The 22817-nt window shown below is 47.6% G+C and overlaps 2 protein-coding genes across 3 annotated transcripts; both read left to right on the top strand.

The window, feature by feature from the left end:
- Positions 1-305: 305 nt before the first annotated feature.
- On the top strand, positions 306-2546 carry LOC133900651 (probable LRR receptor-like serine/threonine-protein kinase At5g37450). Of its 2 annotated transcripts, XM_062341847.1 has the most exons (5): positions 306-419; positions 523-980; positions 1123-1220; positions 1666-2266; positions 2408-2546. In XM_062341847.1, exons 2-4 carry the CDS (start codon positions 698-700, stop codon positions 1957-1959), a joined length of 675 nt encoding a protein of 224 aa, XP_062197831.1. In that variant the 5' UTR covers positions 306-419; positions 523-697; the 3' UTR covers positions 1960-2266; positions 2408-2546. The 2 variants fall into 2 exon arrangements, with proteins under 2 accessions (XP_062197831.1, XP_062197832.1); XM_062341848.1 differs by lacking the exons at positions 1666-2266; positions 2408-2546 and adding an exon at positions 1307-1638.
- A 104-nt stretch (positions 2547-2650) lies between these two features.
- On the top strand, positions 2651-22672 carry LOC133900652 (uncharacterized). The gene is made up of 3 exons (XM_062341849.1): positions 2651-2816; positions 20367-20444; positions 21776-22672. Exons 1-3 carry the CDS (start codon positions 2814-2816, stop codon positions 22244-22246), a joined length of 552 nt encoding a protein of 183 aa, XP_062197833.1. The 5' UTR covers positions 2651-2813; the 3' UTR covers positions 22247-22672.
- The last annotated feature ends 145 nt before the right edge of the window (positions 22673-22817 follow it).

The following is a 22817-nucleotide window of genomic DNA, read 5'->3' as shown; positions in this document are numbered from 1 at the left end:
ATTTGATTGCTCACATTCTTAAACGACTAACAAAACCAAGGCCGGCCAGCCAAATTAATCGTGGGGATTTTTCCATGCATGGGCCCTAGGAGACCTGAGCTTTCAGATCTGCTTTGTTAACCCGTCTCCATTTCAACTTTCAGATCTGCTCTGTTTTTCTTCCTCATGACGACAAAACTTGACTTGAGCGGTCTTAATTTTTAGTTTAAACGGAGGTCACAGCCTGTCTTAACATGTCATTTGCATGTGGCGTGTCACTGATTCCTTCTTTGATAAACGAGCTATACTGTTTCTATATAACGTGTGGATCGGATCGGATCGGAGCAGAAAAGACTTGGTGCAAATCAAGCGAGTAGAAGACCAACCACCCACCGCTCGCTTTGCGTTGTGCGGGCTGGGACGAAGTTAGAGCTGACAAGGTAGGAAAGGATTAGTTACCTTCGATTGTTTTGAGTAGATAAGATGAGAAAGGTTTGTCGATCTTGCTAATTTGCTGCGTTTTCTTTCGATGATCTTTATTAGATTGTAGTCAACGGGAAGCGGATGGCCGATATTGCACTGGGCGGCGTGGGGAGGATCGTCGAAGTCGCACTCAAGATCAAGGAGGCCGTGGAGACAGTTAAGCAGAACGAGAAGGAATGCCGTGGCATCCAGAGTCGCCGCTCTCCTCAAGCGGCTTGATGAGACGACGGAGACGATGAAGGATGAGGTGACGCGTGACACGCTGGATGATCTGGCGAAGTCCCTCGAGCGCGCCCTGGAGCTCGTCACGGAGTGCCAGAGGAAGCACATCTTTCGCCGTTTCTTGGGGGCTGGGGACATGGCCAAGGAGCTGGGTCGGGTGCAGGACGATATAGTGCGGAAGCTGCTTCTGGGGAACTTCGCCACCATTGTCCAGGCCACCATTATGTTGACCAACATTCACTCTGCTGGTGCTCCTCGTTCTCCTCCTCCTCCGCCCCCAGAGGAGGTGGTTCCTGGTAAGGAAAGAGCTTTCGTTTATCAGGGTTTACCACCTGACTCCTTCAAATCAAGTAGTATTACTGCAACTTATTACTTAGAATCCAGGTCATGGTGCTCTTACAGTTTCATGTTTGGTCGATATGTGTCTTTCTACAACAGGCTTCAAACGGTTCAGTTTGTCAGAGTTGAAGGCCACTACAGATGACTTCTCGGACGAAAATAGGATTGGATCAGGTGGCTCTGCTAAGGTCTACAAGGTACTCCGGATACTTGGTTTGCTAATTTGCCACGACATGTTTTTACGATAAAATTATTTTTCTTCACATAACAAGGATTTTTCTAGGTTCAAATTGGTTTATTCAAGTCCTTGAAGTTTCACTGTTAGTTGCAACCCATTGGGCATGTCCACAACGCCTACATATCCTACCACCTACCGCAACCTTTCCAACTCCTATTAAAAAGAGTGATTCCAAACATGCGAACTCCCCAAGGCAACACATGTGGTGCTTTATGCCGGTCCATTGACCAAAGTGAGCCAAAGATGAAATTTCAAGGACTTGGATGAAGATTTCGAAGCCTGAGGGACCGAATTGAGCTTATGGCGAAACATTAGGGATGAAACTGGCTGTCGCTTTTTTGTAAAATGAACCCATCATTTGACTTGGTGTTTATACTTCTTGACTTGGTGTTTATACTTCTCAGGGTGTACTACACGGCGGACAAGTGGTTGCCATCAAGGAAATTAGTGGCATGCTTTTGTATGAGAATCAGAGCCCATATGATGAAATTAATGTATTTTTAGAGCTTAACCACAAAAATATTGTTAGACCTCTGGGATATTGCCACGAAATCACAATGGTCTTGACCAGCTATCGTGGCAAATATGTTGGAGTTGAACGTCAGCAATTTTGTTTCGTCGAAGAATACATGCCATACGGAAGCATGGAGAACACTATCAAGGGCACGTTTCTACTGAAATATATATATCGATTATAGTTCACCTCTGGAAAAAGCATCTCTTAACTTTGTTATCTCTAATGAATAGTTGCTTCTTGCATGATTTGTAATTTGTAGGGTCTCGACGCATTGACTGGTCCTCCCGCTTCCGAATAATTCGGGGGAGTGCCCAGGGCGTACATTACCTACATGAACAACGCGTTGTCCATTTGGATCTGAAACCAAGCAACATCCTCTTTGATTCCGATATGAATCCTCGGATCGGCGATTTTGGAGTAGCTAATAAAATGCTGGACCATGGTGAAGATGAGATCACTCGCGACGACGACTCCATAGTTGGCACAGTGTAAGACGTCATTCCAGTATAAATACTATTTCCATTACCTTATTAGCATGCGTGAGTCCATGATGTGCATGAAGCTCTTTTTTCCTTTCATTTTTCTCTCTCTCTATGATCGTTCACTTTTTACTTTATTTAACCATTCAGGGGATACATGGCTCCAGAATATCTTGGAGAAGGTATTTTGTCGACTAAGTGCGATGTGTACGCTTTTGGCGTCACTCTCCTTTGGACCGTTAGCAGTATGTGCAAATCTAAACAGCCGGATATCAACGCTTTAGCTGGATGGGCAAGTAACTCGTTATAACATTTTATGTAAATGCGTGCACATACGCGCGCGAGATCAGTTTATAATTTATACATATGTGTTCTTTTTTTATTTTTCAGGCTTCGATGGCGCAAGAAGCTGGACATACAGAGGATCTGTTTGATCCGTCATTGTGTGACAAGTCTCAGCTAACGGAGATTAAAAGGTGCGTGGAGGTAGGACTGCTGTGCGTTCAGTATGATCGGAAAGAGCGGCCCACAATGGCGGATGTTCTTGCGATGCTAAATGGTGAGAAAGAGTTGCCTATATATATCCCAATTCCAGTCAATTTAGACGGTGTTTGTTTCAGCTTAAGATTATAATAAGCTAGTTTATTTGTTCTGAGCTGAAACAAACGGTTAGTTTATTTGTCCAGCTCAGATTATAATAATCTCATTGTACGATATCATTTCGGCATACCAAAAGAGCTATACATATACACGTATCTGTTACATGCATGCACATGCAAATATGGAAATAAAAAAAAAACACGTGCTCACCTTGCTGGGAAGGCCTACTCGGCCTCATCTTCCTCCCTGCCTCTCTTCTAGCCTGAGCAGGCCTGCTCTCTCCCCCAGCCCAGCTGGCCCATACCAGCCTTCTCCTTCCTCCAGCCGAGAGGCATAGCAGCCAAGCCGCCTCCACATCGATCAAAAGCCAGGCACCCTTCCTCATCCGAATCCCCCCAAATCCGGACCAAATAGGCGAGGGATTCCATCTAGAAGCTATCAAAATGGATCGGTATCAAGTTCAAAACCAAATCCCCTTCTTATCCTAACCGATTTTGGTCTTTATCTCTTGGTTGCAAGTCAAGCTCTCATCTATATAATGGGTATCAATCTCTGGGGAGGAGGGGGATCCCTGCTGCACCAAACCTTTGCACCACCGCATTCTACTGCCACCGGCGCTAAGGTCCTGCTACTGCCCGTAGAGAGGAAGGAGGAGGAGGCCTGTCTCCCTGCGGATTGCTGTCCTTGTGCTGCGCCGTAACCTTGAGGAACGCCACACCTGCTGCTTCCCCACCGTTGACTCGAGCGCGCTGTTGATCCATCGCCGTCGCCGCCATGACTCCAACCCGAGGTGAGGCCTAGCTGTTATTCCCTTCCCCGTTATGCTCTTTGTGGTGTGCGTGCCATCGTGCCGCCTTGTGCTCGTTGTTGCGCTGTTGAAGCTCGACCGCCAGTCTCTCTCGCCGTGCCATATCATGCGCGTGCGTATGTATCTGAGAGATCCCTCTGCGCGGTTGCTATGCTCGAGATCTCGCCGTGGGCCAGTGATGATAAAACTGAGGCCCGACTGTTGCTCGTCCTGTTGATGTGTGCTGATGCCGCACCATGCTCCGTTCGACCCCTGGCCATGGCCATGTCGGCGAGCCTCTGACAGTGCTGGTGTCGTGCCGTGGATCTCGTGATGTTGCTAGCCCGGCCATGGTGTTGTCTCTCTGTCTATGCGTGCCATTGTGCCACCTTTGTGCTCGCTGATGCGGCATGCCCGTTGGCCGATGAGGACAAGTCCGAGGCCCAAAGAGGAGTTAGTGAGTCAAGCACGGCGTCGGAGCTCCCGGTTATGGCCATGCTGCTGCTTTCGGTCGAAGCTACGTGTCGTGCCGCGCTCCTAGCCCATCTCTTCATAAAAAACACAATTCTGAGGCCTATGTGGTCGATGATGACCCGGGATACATAAACAGTCCAAAAAGTTCATGCTAGACTGTGATCCCGTTCTTTACTGCTTTTATTTCTAACGCTCACTTTGCTTGGTCTTTGTTGCGTGTGACTACAGCCTTGCAGACTCGGAGACGACCTCGGTATGACGACCGCCAGCGCACTTAATCGGAGGTAGCTCGCAGACGGGCGTAATTAACCGGAGAGCCTCATGAGGCCACGGGAACCAAGACAAAACAATCGCCAAATCATGAAGATAGTCAGATAGCGTGTGCGTTTGAGGAGTAAAACAAGTGTAATCGAAAGATGTACTTTATGAATTCAATATGAATGAATAAAGTTACAATTCCATTACATTGTATCCTGTCTCTTGTATACTCTGTATACTGGCACGCCCGCAATATTACATACATAATTTCAAATACAAATTCAAACGCTTGACGTTTCGAATCCGCGAAACAAAATGGCACGCCCGGTGGGACATGGTTCTCCTCCCATCTTTGCTGCGCTACGCTGGTCGTCAAGATGGTCTCCCGGGTCTACAAGTGCTGCTTGAAAAAAAAAATTGTCGGGAAAATACTAACCAAGAGACGCTGTGGCTGTAGGTGGATTCACCCTTGCCCGCAACTCGGTTCCCACGATCCTGCAGTTCGGAACACTCCCGCCGGTGGTCATCATCCAACATGAGGGTACCATCTACTCCAAAATGACGAAGGAGCCAGCTCAGGCTCCTATAACAAACAGGGCTCAAAAGAGAGCCTTTTCACATATGAAGGATGAGTGCCATAACGTTATCGCTAAGGCCAAAGCTATGCTGGAGGGTTTACCCCTCGTCGAGAAAACAGAAGCTGAGTTGGTCGTGGCACTAGACGCGGTTTGTGAGAACTTGCGTCGCAGCGTCACCCTTGCTCGTCTAGATAGGAAGGAACATGCACGCCGGAATTGCCGGCGTAAGATCATTAAAGCTCAGAGGCTCCGACAACGGATCGCCTCCCGTTTTACTTCAAATTGCATCACAGATGAAGAAGCGGCTTCGAGTGAGCTCATGCCTCGCGCATGGATTCATCATGTGACACGAGCCAGACTCCCCGCTCGAGAGGCCATAGTAGAGGAGTTTTTGTCGCATCGCCTTGGAAGGAGGCGCAGGCTCTACAACCCCAGTCTTGCTGGCTGCCAGCACTGGGTGCCTTGTTTTCACGTCAGTGTGACGACTGACCCTTCTTCGTCTAAAGACACAAACCAGTTCGCCGTGCTTCCAAGTGAAGTGCCGGCGCCTCGACCTGATGAGCTACAACGACAACTACAACAACTTAGAGACCAAATGAACGGTCTCGAAAGACAGCTTCGCAGTACAACTGCGTTAGAAACTCCACGGACTGGGGGCAATCCCCGTCCTACAAATCATCATGAACATCAAGATCGCCGCGCCGAGGTTCCTCAAAAAAGAGGCCCTCCGCCTACAACATATCGGCCACGTCAAATGCGGCCACCCACTCGTTGGGATCAAGAGTCACATCATCAAGACTACGCATATCCAAGAAGGCCCTTTGGGCGCGATCGAAGGCCTCCCTATGAGGTGGCTTCCTCCAGTCACGAAGCCCCGAGGCACGAGGCTCCTACACGACCAGCACGTCGTCCCGCTTCATCGGCTAGATACTCAGCCCCGTATATTCTCAACAAGAATCAACGTAGGCGCGAGCGAAGAAAGAGAAACCGACAAGCCTGGTTCCGTGAATTACAAGACCTCGTTCTACGTCATGTACAAGTCCGCGTTCGGGCAGATGGCCAAGTCCACCCGGAGGATGGAAGAGTTAGCGTTCGGGTAACGCCGAATCTCGAACAAAACCCGAGATACAATTTCCTCTTAGAGCGCCTGGCTCCGAAGCCGCGTCAAACACAAGACAATGGCGTTATCCCTGTTTCAACAGGGCCTGTCGTGCAGCAGCAAAGGGTTGAGCCACCTCAACCCTCTCAAGTCATCGCTACTAAAGAAAATGAAAAGCCAGTAACGGAGGACAAACCTGCAACTGTCCCCGAGGAAACGACACCGCCATCTACTGCTAAAGGGTCCCAACAGCCTGTAGAACCAAGCTCGGATGCTTCGACAAACTATGATACTACGTCCGAGAGCTCTAAAAAGTCCAATGATGGAGACATCATGATGTGCGGCACCATCGGGGTCTTGAACCTCGAAGAATCGGACTCCGATTGGGAACCCCTTCCTATCACACACGAGTTAGCCTACTCCTCCGAGGAGGAAATTTTGCCAAACCCAAATGCTTGCTTCGGCAGGTCCTCACAAACTGCTGCAAGACTACAGAAGGAGGTCGTAGTCGCCCCTTGTTTCCCCGTGTCCGGGAAGTACAAATCATTTGAAGGAGGGTCTTCTTTGTATGACCACCCTGATGCCTACAGAAGTATTTCTTCGCGTTTACCGCGAGATCAAGAACAGTTACACACGGTGGCTACGCGTCCTGGCCCCGACACACGCTTGAAGATGACTGCTCGACATCGAATAGAAAGTAGCCCCGTCACATCCGAGGATGAGGGACAATACAGTCCCGGGGCTCATACATCAGACTCGCTTGAAGCACGCTCTCAGTCGCCACATTACTCCCGGCTGGCACCTTCGGCATTGTCCGGAGACGAAAAAGATCCAGAAGGCCTAAACGTTGCGCCTGTAAATATGGCCAATGAAAATGAAGGGGTTCGCAAAGAACCACCCGCAGACGCGGGTACAATACCATCTACAGTACCCCTAGGGGGTACAGGCAGTCAACATCAGCAAGTACCTCTACCACATCTGGGCACTCAAAATGAGCATAATAGCGCTCTTGGAAGACAAGTAAGCGAGTTGTCCGCGAGAGTGGACCAGCTCTGCTCCATGATGCTACACTTTACATCAGGAGGTGCACCGCCACCACCACCTAACGTACTCCGGGTCCCTCAAGTTGATCCGCAGTTTACTGAGTTCGAAGCTGCATCTCAGTTGCGCAATCCTCCTCCGATAGGGGCAGGGGGCACGCATACTCATCAAACGGGCGCCACTCCTTCACATGTCATGGCCGTGCCGGCAAATTCAGCCACACATGTTGCGCCGGCTGTGACGCTAAGAGACTACCACAGTATCGCAGAAGACGTAGTCAACAGAAGAATGCGTCAATTGGCGGCCGAGCAGGCTCCAAGACCATTAGAGAGTGAGCTCGACAAGCCATATGAAGTGTGGCATGATCGAGTCGCATTCCCTGCAGGTTGGCATCCGCCGAAGTTCCGTTTGTTTGACGGAACTGGTGATGCCACTGAACATCTTGTTTACTTCGAGTCAGTGTGTGGAGACACTGCAAATAACCCATCACTACTACTGCGCCAATTCTCAGCTTCCTTGACGGGAGCTGCCTTCCACTGGTATAGCCGTCTGCCTGCGGGTTCGGTGCATAGTTGGGTTGCTATGAAAGAGCTATTCAAGTCACATTTCATCACTATGAGAAAGGACATCTCGATTCTAGAGTTGTCCCAAATTAAACAAAGACGGGATGAGAGGATCGAAGATTACATCATCCATTTTAGAAACAACTATGTTCGTCTCGCAAGAGAGATGCATCCAGAAGATGATGTACAAATGTGCATCCACGGCATGTTACAACACTGGTTGGTCGGAGTTTCAAGACGTGATCCCAAGACATTCAGTTCACTTGGAGATGCCGTTGCAGCTACCAAGCTTGAGTTCGAGAAGGTACCACACATCATGGAGATGTACAAGAACGCAGGCTCCACCGACAACACTAGACGGTTCGGGTCTTCGAGTAAGCCGGCCGGAAATGGCAACAAGGCGAAGGCATCCATTGAGGCAAACGCTACAAGTGCCGTTCCAGTCTTCGGCCCGAAGAATGAACGGCCAAGACCAACTGTGCGTCCTAATGTCCGGGAGATGCTGAATAAGCAATATGTCTTTCGACGAGACCTCATCAAAAGTCTCTTCGAACAGATGAACGAGCAGAAGCTTGTGAATTTACCTACTCCGGCAAGACCTGAGCAGGTCGCCATGATTGAAAATCCTTTGTATTGCCCGTACCATCGGTACGTAGGGCATGTTATTGAAGATTGCATCGCTTTCAAAGAGTGGTTACAAAGAGCGGTCGACGAGAAGAGGTTGGCCCTAAAGCCTGAAGCCATGAACCCAGATTACCATACCGCTAATGTGGTAACAGTAAGACATAATGGCTCATCATCTATTCACATAAATGAAGAAGAAGAGTATTGGGTGCCATTCGCCCAAGTAGAAGATCAGTTCGAGAGGCTTCGGCTCACGCCCGTCACTCATCTTATGAAGGAGCAACAGTGGCAGCAGGTACCGCAAAGACGCCCTCCAAGAGCTCGACGATCAAGCTATCAAGTTAATCCTCCTTCAGCGCTGGTGCAAATTGCACGGCGTGATCCAAGTCAACGACGTATGCCTCCCCGATTCATTCCCGAGTCGGAGGGAGATGAGGCTTTCCCGCGGAGAATTACCATGTTGCCTACACTAGGTCAATTCTTCCCTAGGACCTGGGGGCAGCCAACGACGTCAAGAGATGAATACGTTCTCGATACTACTCTGTCCTCCGAGGTGGCACAATGTAATGCCATCACTGCAAGTGAAGATGACGATGACTCAAATTCAGGAGTCGCTATTACTCCCGAGGAACGTAAAGCCCTCGAGGCGGAAGCTAAATCCGCCGAAGAGGGAGAGATTGAAGAAGTAAATATGAATATGAGAAATGGTAGAGAGCTTCCCGAGCCAGTGAAGCCTCGACAGCCTCGCGCTGACAAAACCGATGGGTTGCAATGCTCAAAGCTCCCCATTCAGGAATCCAAGCCATCATCGTCAAAGGTGCAGGCTAAAGAAGATGACATAGAATATAATGTCATTGCCCATTTGAAGCGCATTCCAGCTCTATTGAGCGTCTATGACGCACTGACGCTAATGCCAGACTTGCGAGAGGCCTTAATCAAGGCTCTACAGACTCCTCACATATACGAGACGGCTATGGCCAAACACCGACTCCTTAGCACTCTTGCTGAAGCCAACGAAATTTCATTCTCCGAGGAAGACAAAATGGTTGAGACGAGTAATCATAATCGACCACTATACATTGAAGGCAACATTGGAAGCGCACATCTTCGTCGTGTGCTCATAGACCCTGGCTCGGCAGTCAACCTTCTGCCTATTCGCAGTTTGACACGAGCCGGGTATACGATGGATGATCTCGAGCCAACCAGCGTGGTCATATGTGGCTATGACAGCAATGGGAGCAAGGCGTTGGGCTCCATCACCGTGAGGTTACAAATGTCCACCTTCAGCTTTAAGGTGAAGTTCTTCGTCATCGAGTTTGTGACATCATACTCGGCGTTATTGGGTAGACCTTGGATACACAAATACCAGGTTGTTCCCTCCACGTTGCACCAATGCTTCAAGTTCGTGGATAATAAAGGAGAACAACATCGAATCATCGGTAATTTGTCCCCATACACGGTGCAAGAAGTGCACCATGCAGATGCTAAGTACTTCTTCCCTAGCGCCGGTGGAGAAGAGCGTTTGGGTTGCTCGACCCCAGCAGTGGATGTCATGGTCACACCCGACCCAACATCCTCTAGTTCCGAGATGGAGTTTCTAATCACACCATGCTCAAGACAACGAGGCTCTTTCCCCCGTGTTCGTGGCAGTAGGGACCGAGGAAAGCCTCGATCGTATGCTCCCGTGTCTCGACGACAACAAGGACCGGGGGCAATCAAAGAGGACAATTCAGGCACGTTCTGGAGTTGGAACTCCGCATCTCCCACCTCCACGACGCCCTTAATCTTGGGGAACTTGGAGGCCTCTTCGTCAGCATCATCAATGACTACTACCCTAACAAGGTCAGAAGCAAGGTCCTGGATAGAGGTGCCTTTCGTTAAAGTTGAAGGGAATACACCTTCCCCGATACTTTTCGAGTATAATGCTAATATAGAAAAACCTCTTATAACAGCGCATGAGGGCTCAATAGATGCCCCTCCGACCGCTGCGCAAACACTTCAGGTGACTAATAAAGTAGCCACCTCTACATCCCCTGAGCATAAAAAGGGGAGAGTGAAGAAGATAGTCGCTAAAATAGAGAAGGTGGCCTCGAGCTCCCCTCTTCTTCCGCTTCCATCACTTTACACTTCAGTTGCTACACCATTAGAAGTCTGGGCTGTTCCTGATCCTCGGGGATACACAAGCCCGACCCTTTTCTATAAGGTTCCACATACTCAGTGCTGTAACCTTGTGTTGAATTTTTCAGATACTGAATCGGATAAGGAGGAGATCATCGGGACTTTGAGGGTGGAACCAAGCATGGTCCCCTTACTCGAGAGGTCTGGAATGAAGCTCTGAAGGAATCAACGATTACCATCTCTGCCCAACGTGTGTGAAGAATGGTGGAGCCAGTCAGAACGACTCGTGAAAAAGGGTCGTCTCCCTCGTACTAGGTACGGACTCGGCTACCGTCCCTTCACCTCGTGTGAGAGCGACGAAGAGTATGAAGATGTTTCCGAATTTGTTATGTGTAATACTACTTGTGCAGGTGAAGACTGGGGGCACGAGGATGATGAAGAAATGCCATCCGATGAAGAGGACTTGATCGAGATATATGAAGTCCCTCATCAGCCTCGATCATTCTGCGCTGCTGCGAACGCGCGACATGGCTTGAGAGATGAGCAATACCTCTTGGCCAAGATACATGAAGCGACGCCAATTCATCATGGAGAAATCCTCAATGCTGCCCCGGCTCCTTACCAGTTGGAGGACGGCAGGCAGCAAACTGTAGATGAGCTTGTAGAGATTAATCTCGGGAGTGAGAATGATCCTCGCCCCACTTTTGTAAGTGCTACGCTCTCACCCAAAGAGCGCGAAGATTATAAGCAATTTTTAATGAAATATCGAGACTGTTTCGCATGGTCGTATAAAGAAATGCCGGGTCTTGACCCGTGTGTTGCTACTCATAAACTAGCGATAGATCCGCAATTTCGTCCCATTAAACAGCATCCGCGGCGTTTCCGCCCGGAATTACAAGATGACATTATTGCCGAAGTCGATAAGTTGATTAAAGCGGGATTCATCAAAGAGGTGCAATATCCTCGATGGCTCGCTAATATCGTTCCAGTAATGAAGAAAAACGGGCAAGTCCGGGTTTGCGTAGACTTCCGTGACCTGAATCGCACTTGCCCGAAAGACGACTTCCCTATTCCGATCACCGAGTTAGTGATCGATTCTACTACAGGTTTTGGAGCCCTCTCTTTCATGGACGGGTTCTCCGGCTATAACCAAATCAAGATGGATCCACATGACGCCATCGACACAGCATTCAGGACCCCGAAGGGTAATTTTTACTATACAGTAATGCCCTTTGGTTTGAAAAATGCAGGTGCTACATACCAGCGCGCTATGACGATCATCTTTGATGACCTCATCCACCAGTCCGTAGAATGCTACATCGATGACTTGGTGGTCAAGACCCGAGAGCGCAAGCGTCATCAAGAAGATTTGCGCGTCGTATTCGAGAGACTGCGTAAGTACCAACTCAAGATGAACCCGCTCAAATGTGCCTTCGCCGTGCAATCCGGCGTTTTCGTAGGCTTCATCGTCCGCTACCGAGGCATTGAAATCGAGCCTAAGAAGATAACGGCGATCCTCAAGATGCCTCCACCGAAAAATTTAAAGAACTCAAGTCCTTGCAAGGAAAATTAGCGTACATAAGACGCTTTATCTCTAATTTGTCCGGGCGAATTCAGCCCTTTTCCAAACTCATGAAGAAAGGTGCGCCGTTCATTTGGAACGAGCAATGCCAAAACGCCTTCGACAGCATTAAGCAATATTTGCTTCATCCACCGGTGCTGATGGCCCCCATCAAAGGGCGGCCTCTCATTTTATACATCGCAGCACAACATGCTTCCTTCGGTGCCCTTCTTGGGCAGATTAACGACGAAGGAAAAGAAGTTGCATGCTACTACTTGAGTAGAACCATGGTGGGAGCTGAATGTAATTACTCCCCCATTGAAAAACTTTGCTTAGCACTAATCTTTGCACTCAAGAAGCTACGGCATTACCTGCTAGCACATGAGGTCCAGCTTATTGCGAGAGCGGACCCTGTGAGGTACATCCTCAGTCAACCCGCCCTTATAGGCAGGGTCGGAAAATGGGCATTATTGATGATGGAGTACGACATCACGTACGTTCCTCAGAAAGCCGTTAAAGGACAAGCTTTGGCTGACTTCCTAGCGGCGCATCCCGTTCCGGATGATTCGCCCTTAGTCACAGAATTGCCCGACGAGGAAGTATTCACAATTGACATGGAGGCTCCATGGGAACTCTACTTCGACGGCGCTTCACGCACGGAGTCCGACCCCGACGGGACTCCTCGTAGAAGAGCCGGTGCAGGAATAGTGTTCAAAAGCCCCAAAGGAGAAACTTTATACCATTCTTTTTCCTTGCTTAAGGAGGAATGTTCCAATAATGAAGCCGAGTACGAGGCCCTCATCTTTGGGCTTCTTCTCGCATTATCCATGGAGATACATATTCTTCACGCGTACGGAGATTCTCAGCTCATTGTGAGACAGGTTAATGGAGTCTATGAAGTGCGCAAACCCGAGTTGGTCCCATATTGGGAAGCCACTCACAAACTCATGGAGAAATTTGAACTCATACAAATTAGACACGTCCCTCGAAGCAAGAACGCCTCAGCGGACGCTCTTGCAAAGCTAGCCGCAGCCCTCGTATTACCTGATGGGCAAGCAGAAGTGAAAATTGAAGAAAGATGGCTTCTACCAGCCGTACTCGAGCTCATTCCCAAAGACCACGAAGTGAACACCGTGGTAACTACCGAAGTTGATAAACAAGATTGGCGCAAGCCTTTCTTAGATTATTTTAAGCACGGCAGTCTGCCAAGTGACCCCGTCGCAAGACGTCAATTGCAAAGGCGACTCCCCTCATACATATACAAAGCGGGAGTCCTGTATCGACGCTCTTATGGGCATGAGATGCCTCTTCGATGCCTGTCCCGAAGCGAGGCAGATAAAGCCCTGAAAGAGGTACACGCAGGTGTTTGTGGTGGACATCAAAGTGGGCCAAAGATGTACCATAGCCTAAAGCTTTCAGGAGGCTATTGGCCCGGTATGATGACCGATTGCATTCAAGTGGCACGATCTTGCTATGACTGCCAGATACATGGGGACTTCAAGCATCGTCCCCCAGTTCCGTTACACCCGACTATACCCTCTTGGCCTATGACTGCCAGATACATGGTGAGTATAATTGGAAAAATTGAGCCGCCCTCTTCTAAAGGGCAGCAATTCATTCTTGCTGCCACTGATTACTTCTCCAGGTGGGCGGAAGCAGTTCCTTTGAGGGAGGTGAAATCTGACAACGTCATCAACTTCCTCGAGCGTAACATCATATACCGTTTCGGAGTTCCTCATCGCATTACCTCTGACAATGGATTATCCTTCAAATCAAGTAAGATCTACAAGTTTGCTGAAAAATATAAGATTCAGTGGAACTATTCCACAGGGTACTACCCCCAGGCCAACGGCTTGGCTGAAGCTTTTAATAAGACCCTCGTGGGCATTCTGAAAAAGGCAGTCACAAAAAATAAGAGGGATTGGCATGACCGTCTCTTCGAAGCATTATGGGCGTATCGGGTCACTGTCCGTACCCCCACACAATCGACGCCCTACTCACTTGTCTTCGGCACAGAAGCCGTGTTGCCCCTTGAGCTGGAGCTTCCTGCGCTCCGGATTGCCGTACACAATGAAATCACACAAGACGAAAAAGTTCACCTTCGGCTCCAAGAACTGGACGCCCTTGAAGAAGAGCGCCTCAACGCTCTCCAAAATTTACAATTTTATCGACAAAACATGATTCGAGCGTATGACAAGCTTGTCAGACCTCGCGTATTCAGGAAGGGCGAGCTAGTACTCGTTTTGAGGCGCCCGATTATACTCACCGGCAAAAGCAAAGGCAAATTTGAGCCAAAATGGGAAGGGCCTTATGTTGTAGAACAAGTCTACGACGGAGGTGCCTACCAACTCATCAACCAGGAGGGTGTTCGTCCAATGCCCCCTATTAATGGTCGCTTTCTTAAAAAGTTTTTTGCTTAAAAAAAAAACCGTCTTCCATTCCCCTTGGATTAACATTGAAAAGGGAGAAATCCGAGGATTGTTGTGTATTTTCATAAAATAAAGGGTGTTGATTCACCCAACAATAACCATTGCCTTTCTACCTGTCGCCGAGTTGCGATCCCAGGGTATGGCTACTTGCAGGATTAACCTCCAGAGATGTACGAAGTGTCACGGTAGTTTTAAGCTGAGATAATAAACACACACTGCACGAAAGACACATGTTCCTCTGTTTATGCTTGGGCGTCAAGGTTGACTCATTCTTCCTCTGAAGCGACTAACCGTTGCTAATCCTGTACTCTTCCACCCCAGCATAAGTTCACCCGGGGATGACTATAGGAAAAGAGCAAGAGAGGGCTACCTTCCTGACACAAGTCGTGGGCATGTGTGCAGCTTCTTGCCACCCCGGCGTGATGAAAACAAGGGCCTTGTTACACCAAAAGTTGCCCGCGAGGTTTAGTACCACAGAGCGTGGATGGTGGAATCTCAAAGGCATTCGTATTCCCAAGATCAAGCTCAAGTTCAAGCAAATACAAAGACCCAATGAAGGTCAACTAATGATCAAAACATCCAATTGCATGTATCATCCAGTCAAAGTCCTCCCAAATTTAAGGGAGAAGAAACATCAAAGTGCAAGAGAGTCACCATCAATGGGTGGCATGAAGACCGTGAATGCCGGCAAATGACCATCATTCACCACCCTCGCAGAAAATGGAGGCAACAATGCCACATCTTGCTTTCTACCCACCTTTGATCCATGCCATGAACAAATTCAGCCTCCAAGGAGTACAGGATTGTCAACTTGCTTTAGCCGACGAGGCAGTTTTGGGGAACCCCCATCGTTTTCAGAAGCACTTTTAGACATGTGTGCTTCACACGTACACTGATGTGCCGTACAATTAAATACAACTGTTATGACTCTTCGTCGTCTCCTGAGGAAGGAATCTCTTGTGGTTGTATCTTGGGATCACCTCATAGCTCGGTGACATAAGAAAAGCCTATATTTCAAAACATCAAATGCATCAAACAGGGCTGTTAGTATGCATTTCCCCTTCGTTATTAGTTAACCATTTTTTTTCCTAGCTATTGCAGCTTGATGAAGCAAAGAAGTACACTAGTTTTGCATTTGCGGATCTGCGAAGTCTTTATCTTCACTGGCTGGCACCTCCCACGGTCGTAGTGGAGTCTTTAATTATTTTATATCTTCACTGGCTGGCACCTCCCACGGTCGCAGTGGAGTCTTTAATTATTTTATATCTTCACTGGCTGGCACCTCCCACGGTCGCAGTGGAGTCTTTAATTATTTTATATCTTCACTGGCTGGCACCTCCCAAGGTCACAGTGGAATTTTCAATCACGTTCTACAGTTTCACTGGCTGGCACCTCCCAAGGTCACAGTGGAATACACCTTCACTGGCTGGCACCTCCCAAGGTCGCAGTGGAGTCTCAATCATATTCTACAATTTCACTGGCTGGCACCTCCCAAGGTCACAGTGGAATTTTCAATCATTTTATACACCTTCACTGGCTGGCACCTCCCAAGGTCACAGTGGAATTTTCAAGCATTTTATACACCTTCACTGGCTGGCACCTCCCAAGGTCGCAGTGGAATCGAGGATCCCCTCAGGTGTGGCGCCGAGTTTCGTCGCAACTAAGGATTATCGTGAGCAGTGAAGCGTGCCAGTGCGGTTCACGCGGAACTGTGAAACCCTTCAACGCTATTGGCTGGCACCATGGCTACTACATGGTCGTAATAGAGTTGATAAAATCTCTCTTCAGAGGTCTTCACTGGCTGGCACCTCCCAAAGTCGCAGTGGAGTCCTCTATCTTTTATGACAACACTGGCTGGCACCTCCCAAGGTCGCAGTAGAGTTGATATGTTTTCTTTGAGGAATGGCGCGCCTTTCCGCCATAAGTCAAAAATCATCATCGCTGGCTGGTTCTGTAAAGCGGACGCAGCAAAAGGCTCCAGGGTGAAACTCGGCAACTGTTTTATTCCTTCAAGCTTATGAGCACCAAGTCGAGCCCTCGCTCCTTGCTCTCACGTGAGCTCAACTTGGTGGGGGGCATTTGTACGATATCATTTCGGCATACCAAAAGAGCTATACATATACACGTATCTGTTACATGCATGCACATGCAAATATGGAAATAAAAAAAAAACACGTGCTCACCTTGCTGGGAAGGCCTACTCGGCCTCATCTTCCTCCCTGCCTCTCTTCTAGCCTGAGCAGGCCTGCTCTCTCCCCCAGCCCAGCTGGCCCATACCAGCCTTCTCCTTCCTCCAGCCGAGAGGCATAGCAGCCAAGCCGCCTCCACATCGATCAAAAGCCAGGCACCCTTCCTCATCCGAATCCCCCCAAATCCGGACCAAATAGGCGAGGGATTCCATCTAGAAGCTATCAAAATGGATCGGTATCAAGTTCAAAACCAAATCCCCTTCTTATCCTAACCGATTTTGGTCTTTATCTCTTGGTTGCAAGTCAAGCTCTCATCTATATAATGGGTATCAATCTCTGGGGAGGAGGGGGATCCCTGCTGCACCAAACCTTTGCACCACCGCATTCTACTGCCACCGGCGCTAAGGTCCTGCTACTGCCCGTAGAGAGGAAGGAGGAGGAGGCCTGTCTCCCTGCGGATTGCTGTCCTTGTGCTGCGCCGTAACCTTGAGGAACGCCACACCTGCTGCTTCCCCACCGTTGACTCGAGCGCGCTGTTGATCCATCGCCGTCGCCGCCATGACTCCAACCCGAGGTGAGGCCTAGCTGTTATTCCCTTCCCCGTTATGCTCTTTGTGGTGTGCGTGCCATCGTGCCGCCTTGTGCTCGTTGTTGCGCTGTTGAAGCTCGACCGCCAGTCTCTCTCGCCGTGCCATATCATGCGCGTGCGTATGTATCTGAGAGATCCCTCTGCGCGGTTGCTATGCTCGAGATCTCGCCGTGGGCCAGTGATGATAAAACTGAGGCCCGACTGTTGCTCGTCCTGTTGATGTGTGCTGATGCCGCACCATGCTCCGTTCGACCCCTGGCCATGGCCATGTCGGCGAGCCTCTGACAGTGCTGGTGTCGTGCCGTGGATCTCGTGATGTTGCTAGCCCGGCCATGGTGTTGTCTCTCTGTCTATGCGTGCCATTGTGCCACCTTTGTGCTCGCTGATGCGGCATGCCCGTTGGCCGATGAGGACAAGTCCGAGGCCCAAAGAGGAGTTAGTGAGTCAAGCACGGCGTCGGAGCTCCCGGTTATGGCCATGCTGCTGCTTTCGGTCGAAGCTACGTGTCGTGCCGCGCTCCTAGCCCATCTCTTCATAAAAAACACAATTCTAAGGCCTATGTGGTCGATGATGACCCGGGATACATAAACAGTCCAAAAAGTTCATGCTAGACTGTGATCCCGTTCTTTACTGCTTTTATTTCTAACGCTCACTTTGCTTGGTCTTTGTTGCGTGTGACTACAGCCTTGCAGACTCGGAGACGACCTCGGTATGACGACCGCCAGCGCACTTAATCGGAGGTAGCCCGAAGACGGGCGTAATTAACCGGAGAGCCTCACGAGGCCACGGGAACCAAGACAAAACAATCGCCAAATCATGAAGATAGTCAGATAGCGTGTGCGTTTGAGGAGTAAAACAAGTGTAATCGAAAGATGTACTTTATGAATTCAATATGAATGAATAAAGTTACAATTCCATTACATTGTATCCTGTCTCTTTTATACTCTGTATACTGGCACGCCCGCAATATTACATACATAATTTCAAATACAAATTCAAACGCTTGACGTTTCGAATCCGCGAAACACTCATAAGCTGTGAAAAATAGCATATTTTCAGTTTATTTCAACTTATTTTGATTTTTTACTATACTACTTATCAAATTTAAAAAAAATTACCCGTCAATGCCACTCTCACCACCCTACATCCGAATCCTCCACCTTTATTGAGTGCATTGCAGACTTTTACCAATAATCTAGACTCCAATAATTTAAATTGTTAAACAGCTCATAGCTTATTTCCCTACTCTGGGCAATGATATCGGTCGGTGCACATGCTAAGGAATCGTTTCCATTTCTTTCCTGGTGCTTGTTCAGACTGTTGCTGCCATGTTCCATCACCAGTGGCTCCATCCATCCATTTTGCAATGTTGGTCGACAAACTAGAATTCCATTCCACTGCAGCTAGAAATTCATAAGTAGTAATTTTGTAACTGCAGCTGCTTTGCATGCCCCTCCCAAGCAAAACTTCCAAAACAGTAGTGCCTCCTGTAGCTGCTGCTGGACAGCGGGAAATGCAACTCCGCAATGTGTTGTGCACGCACAGCCTATCTCATCCGTCCATCCCTCCCACTTTATACTCATCTATCCGTTAATTTTCTCACCTGTCTCATGATTTTTTTCACCTACCTCTTCAATATGAATCTTAACGCAAATGAACACTCGTGATAAGTCATCGTGGTCTTGTCCACCTGGCTGTCACGTGCTTAGAAGCACCTGATTGTCTTGTCCGGTCATGTCACGTGTAGGATGATTGGTTGGTCAGGGGATTAGTGGCAGCAATGGGGAGAGTCAAATGGTGGGGGATCGATGGGTCTGCAGTCTTGGCTGTGGAACCCCCCTTGCAGCTTGCGAACCTTTGTGTTTTTGTTCCCGTGGGCGATGGTATCAGTGTGTGTCGCTAGAGTTTCCAATTTTGCCTTCTTTATGCTTGTTATTCAGACTGTTGCGTCTGCCATGTGCCCTCACCAGATGCCCGTGGCTCCAGTTTGCGATGTAGACCTACAATCTGTTCCATTCCACTGCAGCTAGAATTTCAGAAATAATTTTCTGGACTGCAGCCGCTTTGCATGCCCTTCTTGAGTATAACTTCCAAAAGAGTAATCTCACATTAATCATTCAGAACGCCATTTCCTACTGTAGCAGCGCAGCAAAGGAAATGTTCATATCAACTATAACCCGTGTCTCCTGGTCCTGGTATCACTTTTGCTTATTATAAATCTTACTTAACTGCATCAATAATTACCACACACTGATCTCAGCGTTGCTGAGACTGAGACTTGGTGCCAACTCTTTACTATGTAACCCTATCCTCTTCTCACCTTTCTGTTGTACTCAAAATCAGGGCCATGTGCTCATGATCGCTTAATGGAAATCTACCTCAGGGGGAAATATCACCCCCCCCCCCCGGTTGACCATAAAAAAAATGGATTACACTTTACACCTTTGCAAATGTAGAATAATACTACTTCCTTGCTCAGATGGATGTCGTCTTAGGGTTCTTGTATCCAATCTTTAGACACTTTAACCATCAATATCTGTAAATAATGGCAGAATTCGTTTTGTGCTATCGGAAGTTCACGGTTCTAGTTTTATACCCGTGAAAGTCTTGGGTTCACAGGAGCCTTGAAGTTTTCCTGGTTAGTAGCATGGTGGTTGTACTAGTCAACTAAAATGAGCAGATACTTCTGGAAACTCGCTTGTCAGTACCCATAGCTAGCCAACTTTGGTTTGAATCATCCCTTCTTAAATACATTATTGTTCTGTACCATCACAAATTTGTAATTTCTCAAGGGATTTTTTTTAATCTTTTATTAGTGCTTTAAATGTGTACTGCCCTCCACACGACAACATTTCGGTTTTGGCTAGTTCGAGTGCCTTGATAATAATACAATATGCTGTTGTACAATCCTGTGAAACAAATATGTAAAAAAGACAATATAAATGTTAAAAGCAAGGGTAACCTTGACCTTTTGTAAATACCCCTTTCATGCATCAAATCAAAGTACATGAGTAGAGCAATCTGTTAAAATTGAAGCAAGTCAATCTGGCCATATGAAATTAACAAGTAATTAAATAAATTGTTCGCAAATGAGTGTGCGGTGTTTAATATGCCAAATGCACTATGACCCCTCTGCCCATATCACTTTTACTAGCATATCTGAATTTACCTTTAATCATTACTTCTGCTTTTGTTGCAGTTGTTACCTCACGGCAATGGGCAAGCAGAAAGAACCGCGTGGCTGCCTGCTTGGTGTTACCATCCTTTGAGTGATGAGGTAAGTAGCTGTCATCCTCTGTTTTTGGGTTCTTCTTTTTACATATTTGCTACCCCAAAGATTGGCAATTCATGTTTTGTCACTTTAAAATATACTCTATGTAGTGGCACTCAAAAGATGGAGATTGTTGTGATTTGCCATAATTACCCATATTTCCATTTGTATGCATTTGTTTACCCACTAAAATTACAACCGCAGATCTCCTTAACCACTACACAAGAAAATTGCCAAATGACATAAAGGCCAATGTCTTCTGTAGTTTCAATCTCATCACACAATGTACACTTCTCACTTCATGGCCAATTTCTCCTTTTTAACTACCCACCCGACTGAATCTTCTGTTGCATGGCTCAACCCATTTTAATCTTCAGTGGAACTTTTGCTTTCCACATATCTGTCATCCTAGCATGAATGGTTCCACGGAAGCTCAACCACCTATACATGGATCTGGTAGTATAAGTCCATTTCCACTCCAAGCCCTAGGACACCTCATCATTGGCAGCAGTAACTTGTACATCCTCTAAAAGCTGCATTAAATAATGCCATTCCTGTAACTCAGCCTCCCCAAAGGATCTTCAAAACTACAAAATCCAAATTCTCCAGTAACCGCTTCACACACTTGCTCATCCAGGTCAGCACAAACAGGAAACTGATTTTGACAGGAGCTGACCAAGTACAAGTATCATGGAAGATTCTAATAGATCTCCTATTCGCTATCTTGTATACTGCATCTGAGGAGAACCCCCTTGGTAATTGGAACTTAAAAAAGCCTCCCTCAGGCATGTATTTCTGAATATCTGATCTGATCTGATCCATGGGGTGATGAGCTTCCTCTTGCAGCCAATAGAAGTCCATTAAGTACAAGGGCACATTGCTTAAACAGGAATCGATAAGAATTAGTGTACCTTCTGAAGATAACTGACAGCTCTTGCAACTTCCAAGTGTGCCTTTTTAATCACCTTACCGATCGCCCCATGCAAATCACTCCCCTTTTTTATGAACTGAGTCATCCTAATCCTATATTAGTCATATAAATGGAGCCTAGATGACAATTGAAAATATTTGCAATTTTAATTTGGTCCTCCCCCTCACAACCATGCATAAAATTCCCTTTTTATGATAGTTAATTTTCAGACAATTTATTTCCTTGAAAGAATACAACAAGAACTTGAGATGAATGATATTCTCCATTGTGTTTTGAATCAATAGTGTTGTGTCATTAGTATAAATGCTAAACTTTTGGGTAAAAATATATGAAAGTACTGCATTTCTCAAAATGATTTGTTTTCTAGAATGCTACTGTGAATAATACATGTGCTTTTCATGTGCAGGTGACTGTTGGTTTTCTGACAAAAGTTATGGATGCGTCTGTGATGGGGCTGGTTACTCTCAGTACTTTCAGTGCAACGTACCTACTGGCTTGGGGGAATCCCGGCTCTACTTGCATCTCAAAACCCAAGGACTCCAGTGACTCCAAGGATTCCAGCCCAAGTTGGGTACAGGTTCTCATCACCTCACTTCCTTTTGCTGTTTTCCCTATTACACTCTTTGTGAGTGGTTTGGTCCAAGCAGCAGAAAAGGATGGACATGCCCTGGGCATTGTCGCTACATTTTGTCTGATTGAGTTCATTGTTGCAATTATTCTTGGGGGTGGGATGACGGTTTGCATGTCAGGAGCATCGTGGAAACCCATCGCATTTGTGACTCTCTTGTTGATTGTTCTCATGGTTGTGATGTGGGGCTTCATCTTCAAGCACCCAAAGGTGAAAACACTGATTCTTTTCTACCTCCCATGTGTCTAGCTTTGTGTGGGCACATTTCTAACAGATTTTACTGTATGCAACAACGCCTGAGGAATTTTATCTGGTCAACGTGCTTCCGTCTGGACGAGATTGTTGCTGCGCAAGGGGTTGCTTTACCAGCCGATGGGGACGTGCTGATTGACGTTGTGGGATTAATAGCAAGGGCATGAAGCAAATTCTCAATTAGGTCAAGGATTAACTAATGTCATGTCGCATCGGTAGCTATTGATGATGAGCATGAGTCGTCGTCGTGATTAGACTAGACGCTCACGTCTATTTTTGGGTCAAGTGGCACTACTGTTGAATCAAGCCGCTTAGATTTTGTCAGGAATGAACCTGTGCCTGTATATATCATCTGGCGACCGTCTCTCGATGGCCTTCCTCGACAAGTCGCCACTCACACGAGCACATCAATGTGCTACTCTGCAGTCTCCAACACTGTCTGATCTCAGTCACCCACTAGGACATGTTAAAGCAACAGTCGTGCAAAGCTATCTCTAGTGCAGTGATGTATGTGCCTATGAATATTTACCTGCCGAATGGATCTACGATGTGGCATGTGTTGCGCTCT

This window comes from Phragmites australis, chromosome 19, assembly GCF_958298935.1.
Source record: "Phragmites australis chromosome 19, lpPhrAust1.1, whole genome shotgun sequence".
Classification (NCBI taxonomy): Eukaryota; Viridiplantae; Streptophyta; class Magnoliopsida; order Poales; family Poaceae; genus Phragmites; species Phragmites australis.
Note: the sequence above shows the minus strand (reverse complement) of the source record. Positions and strands in the feature narration are given on the sequence as shown.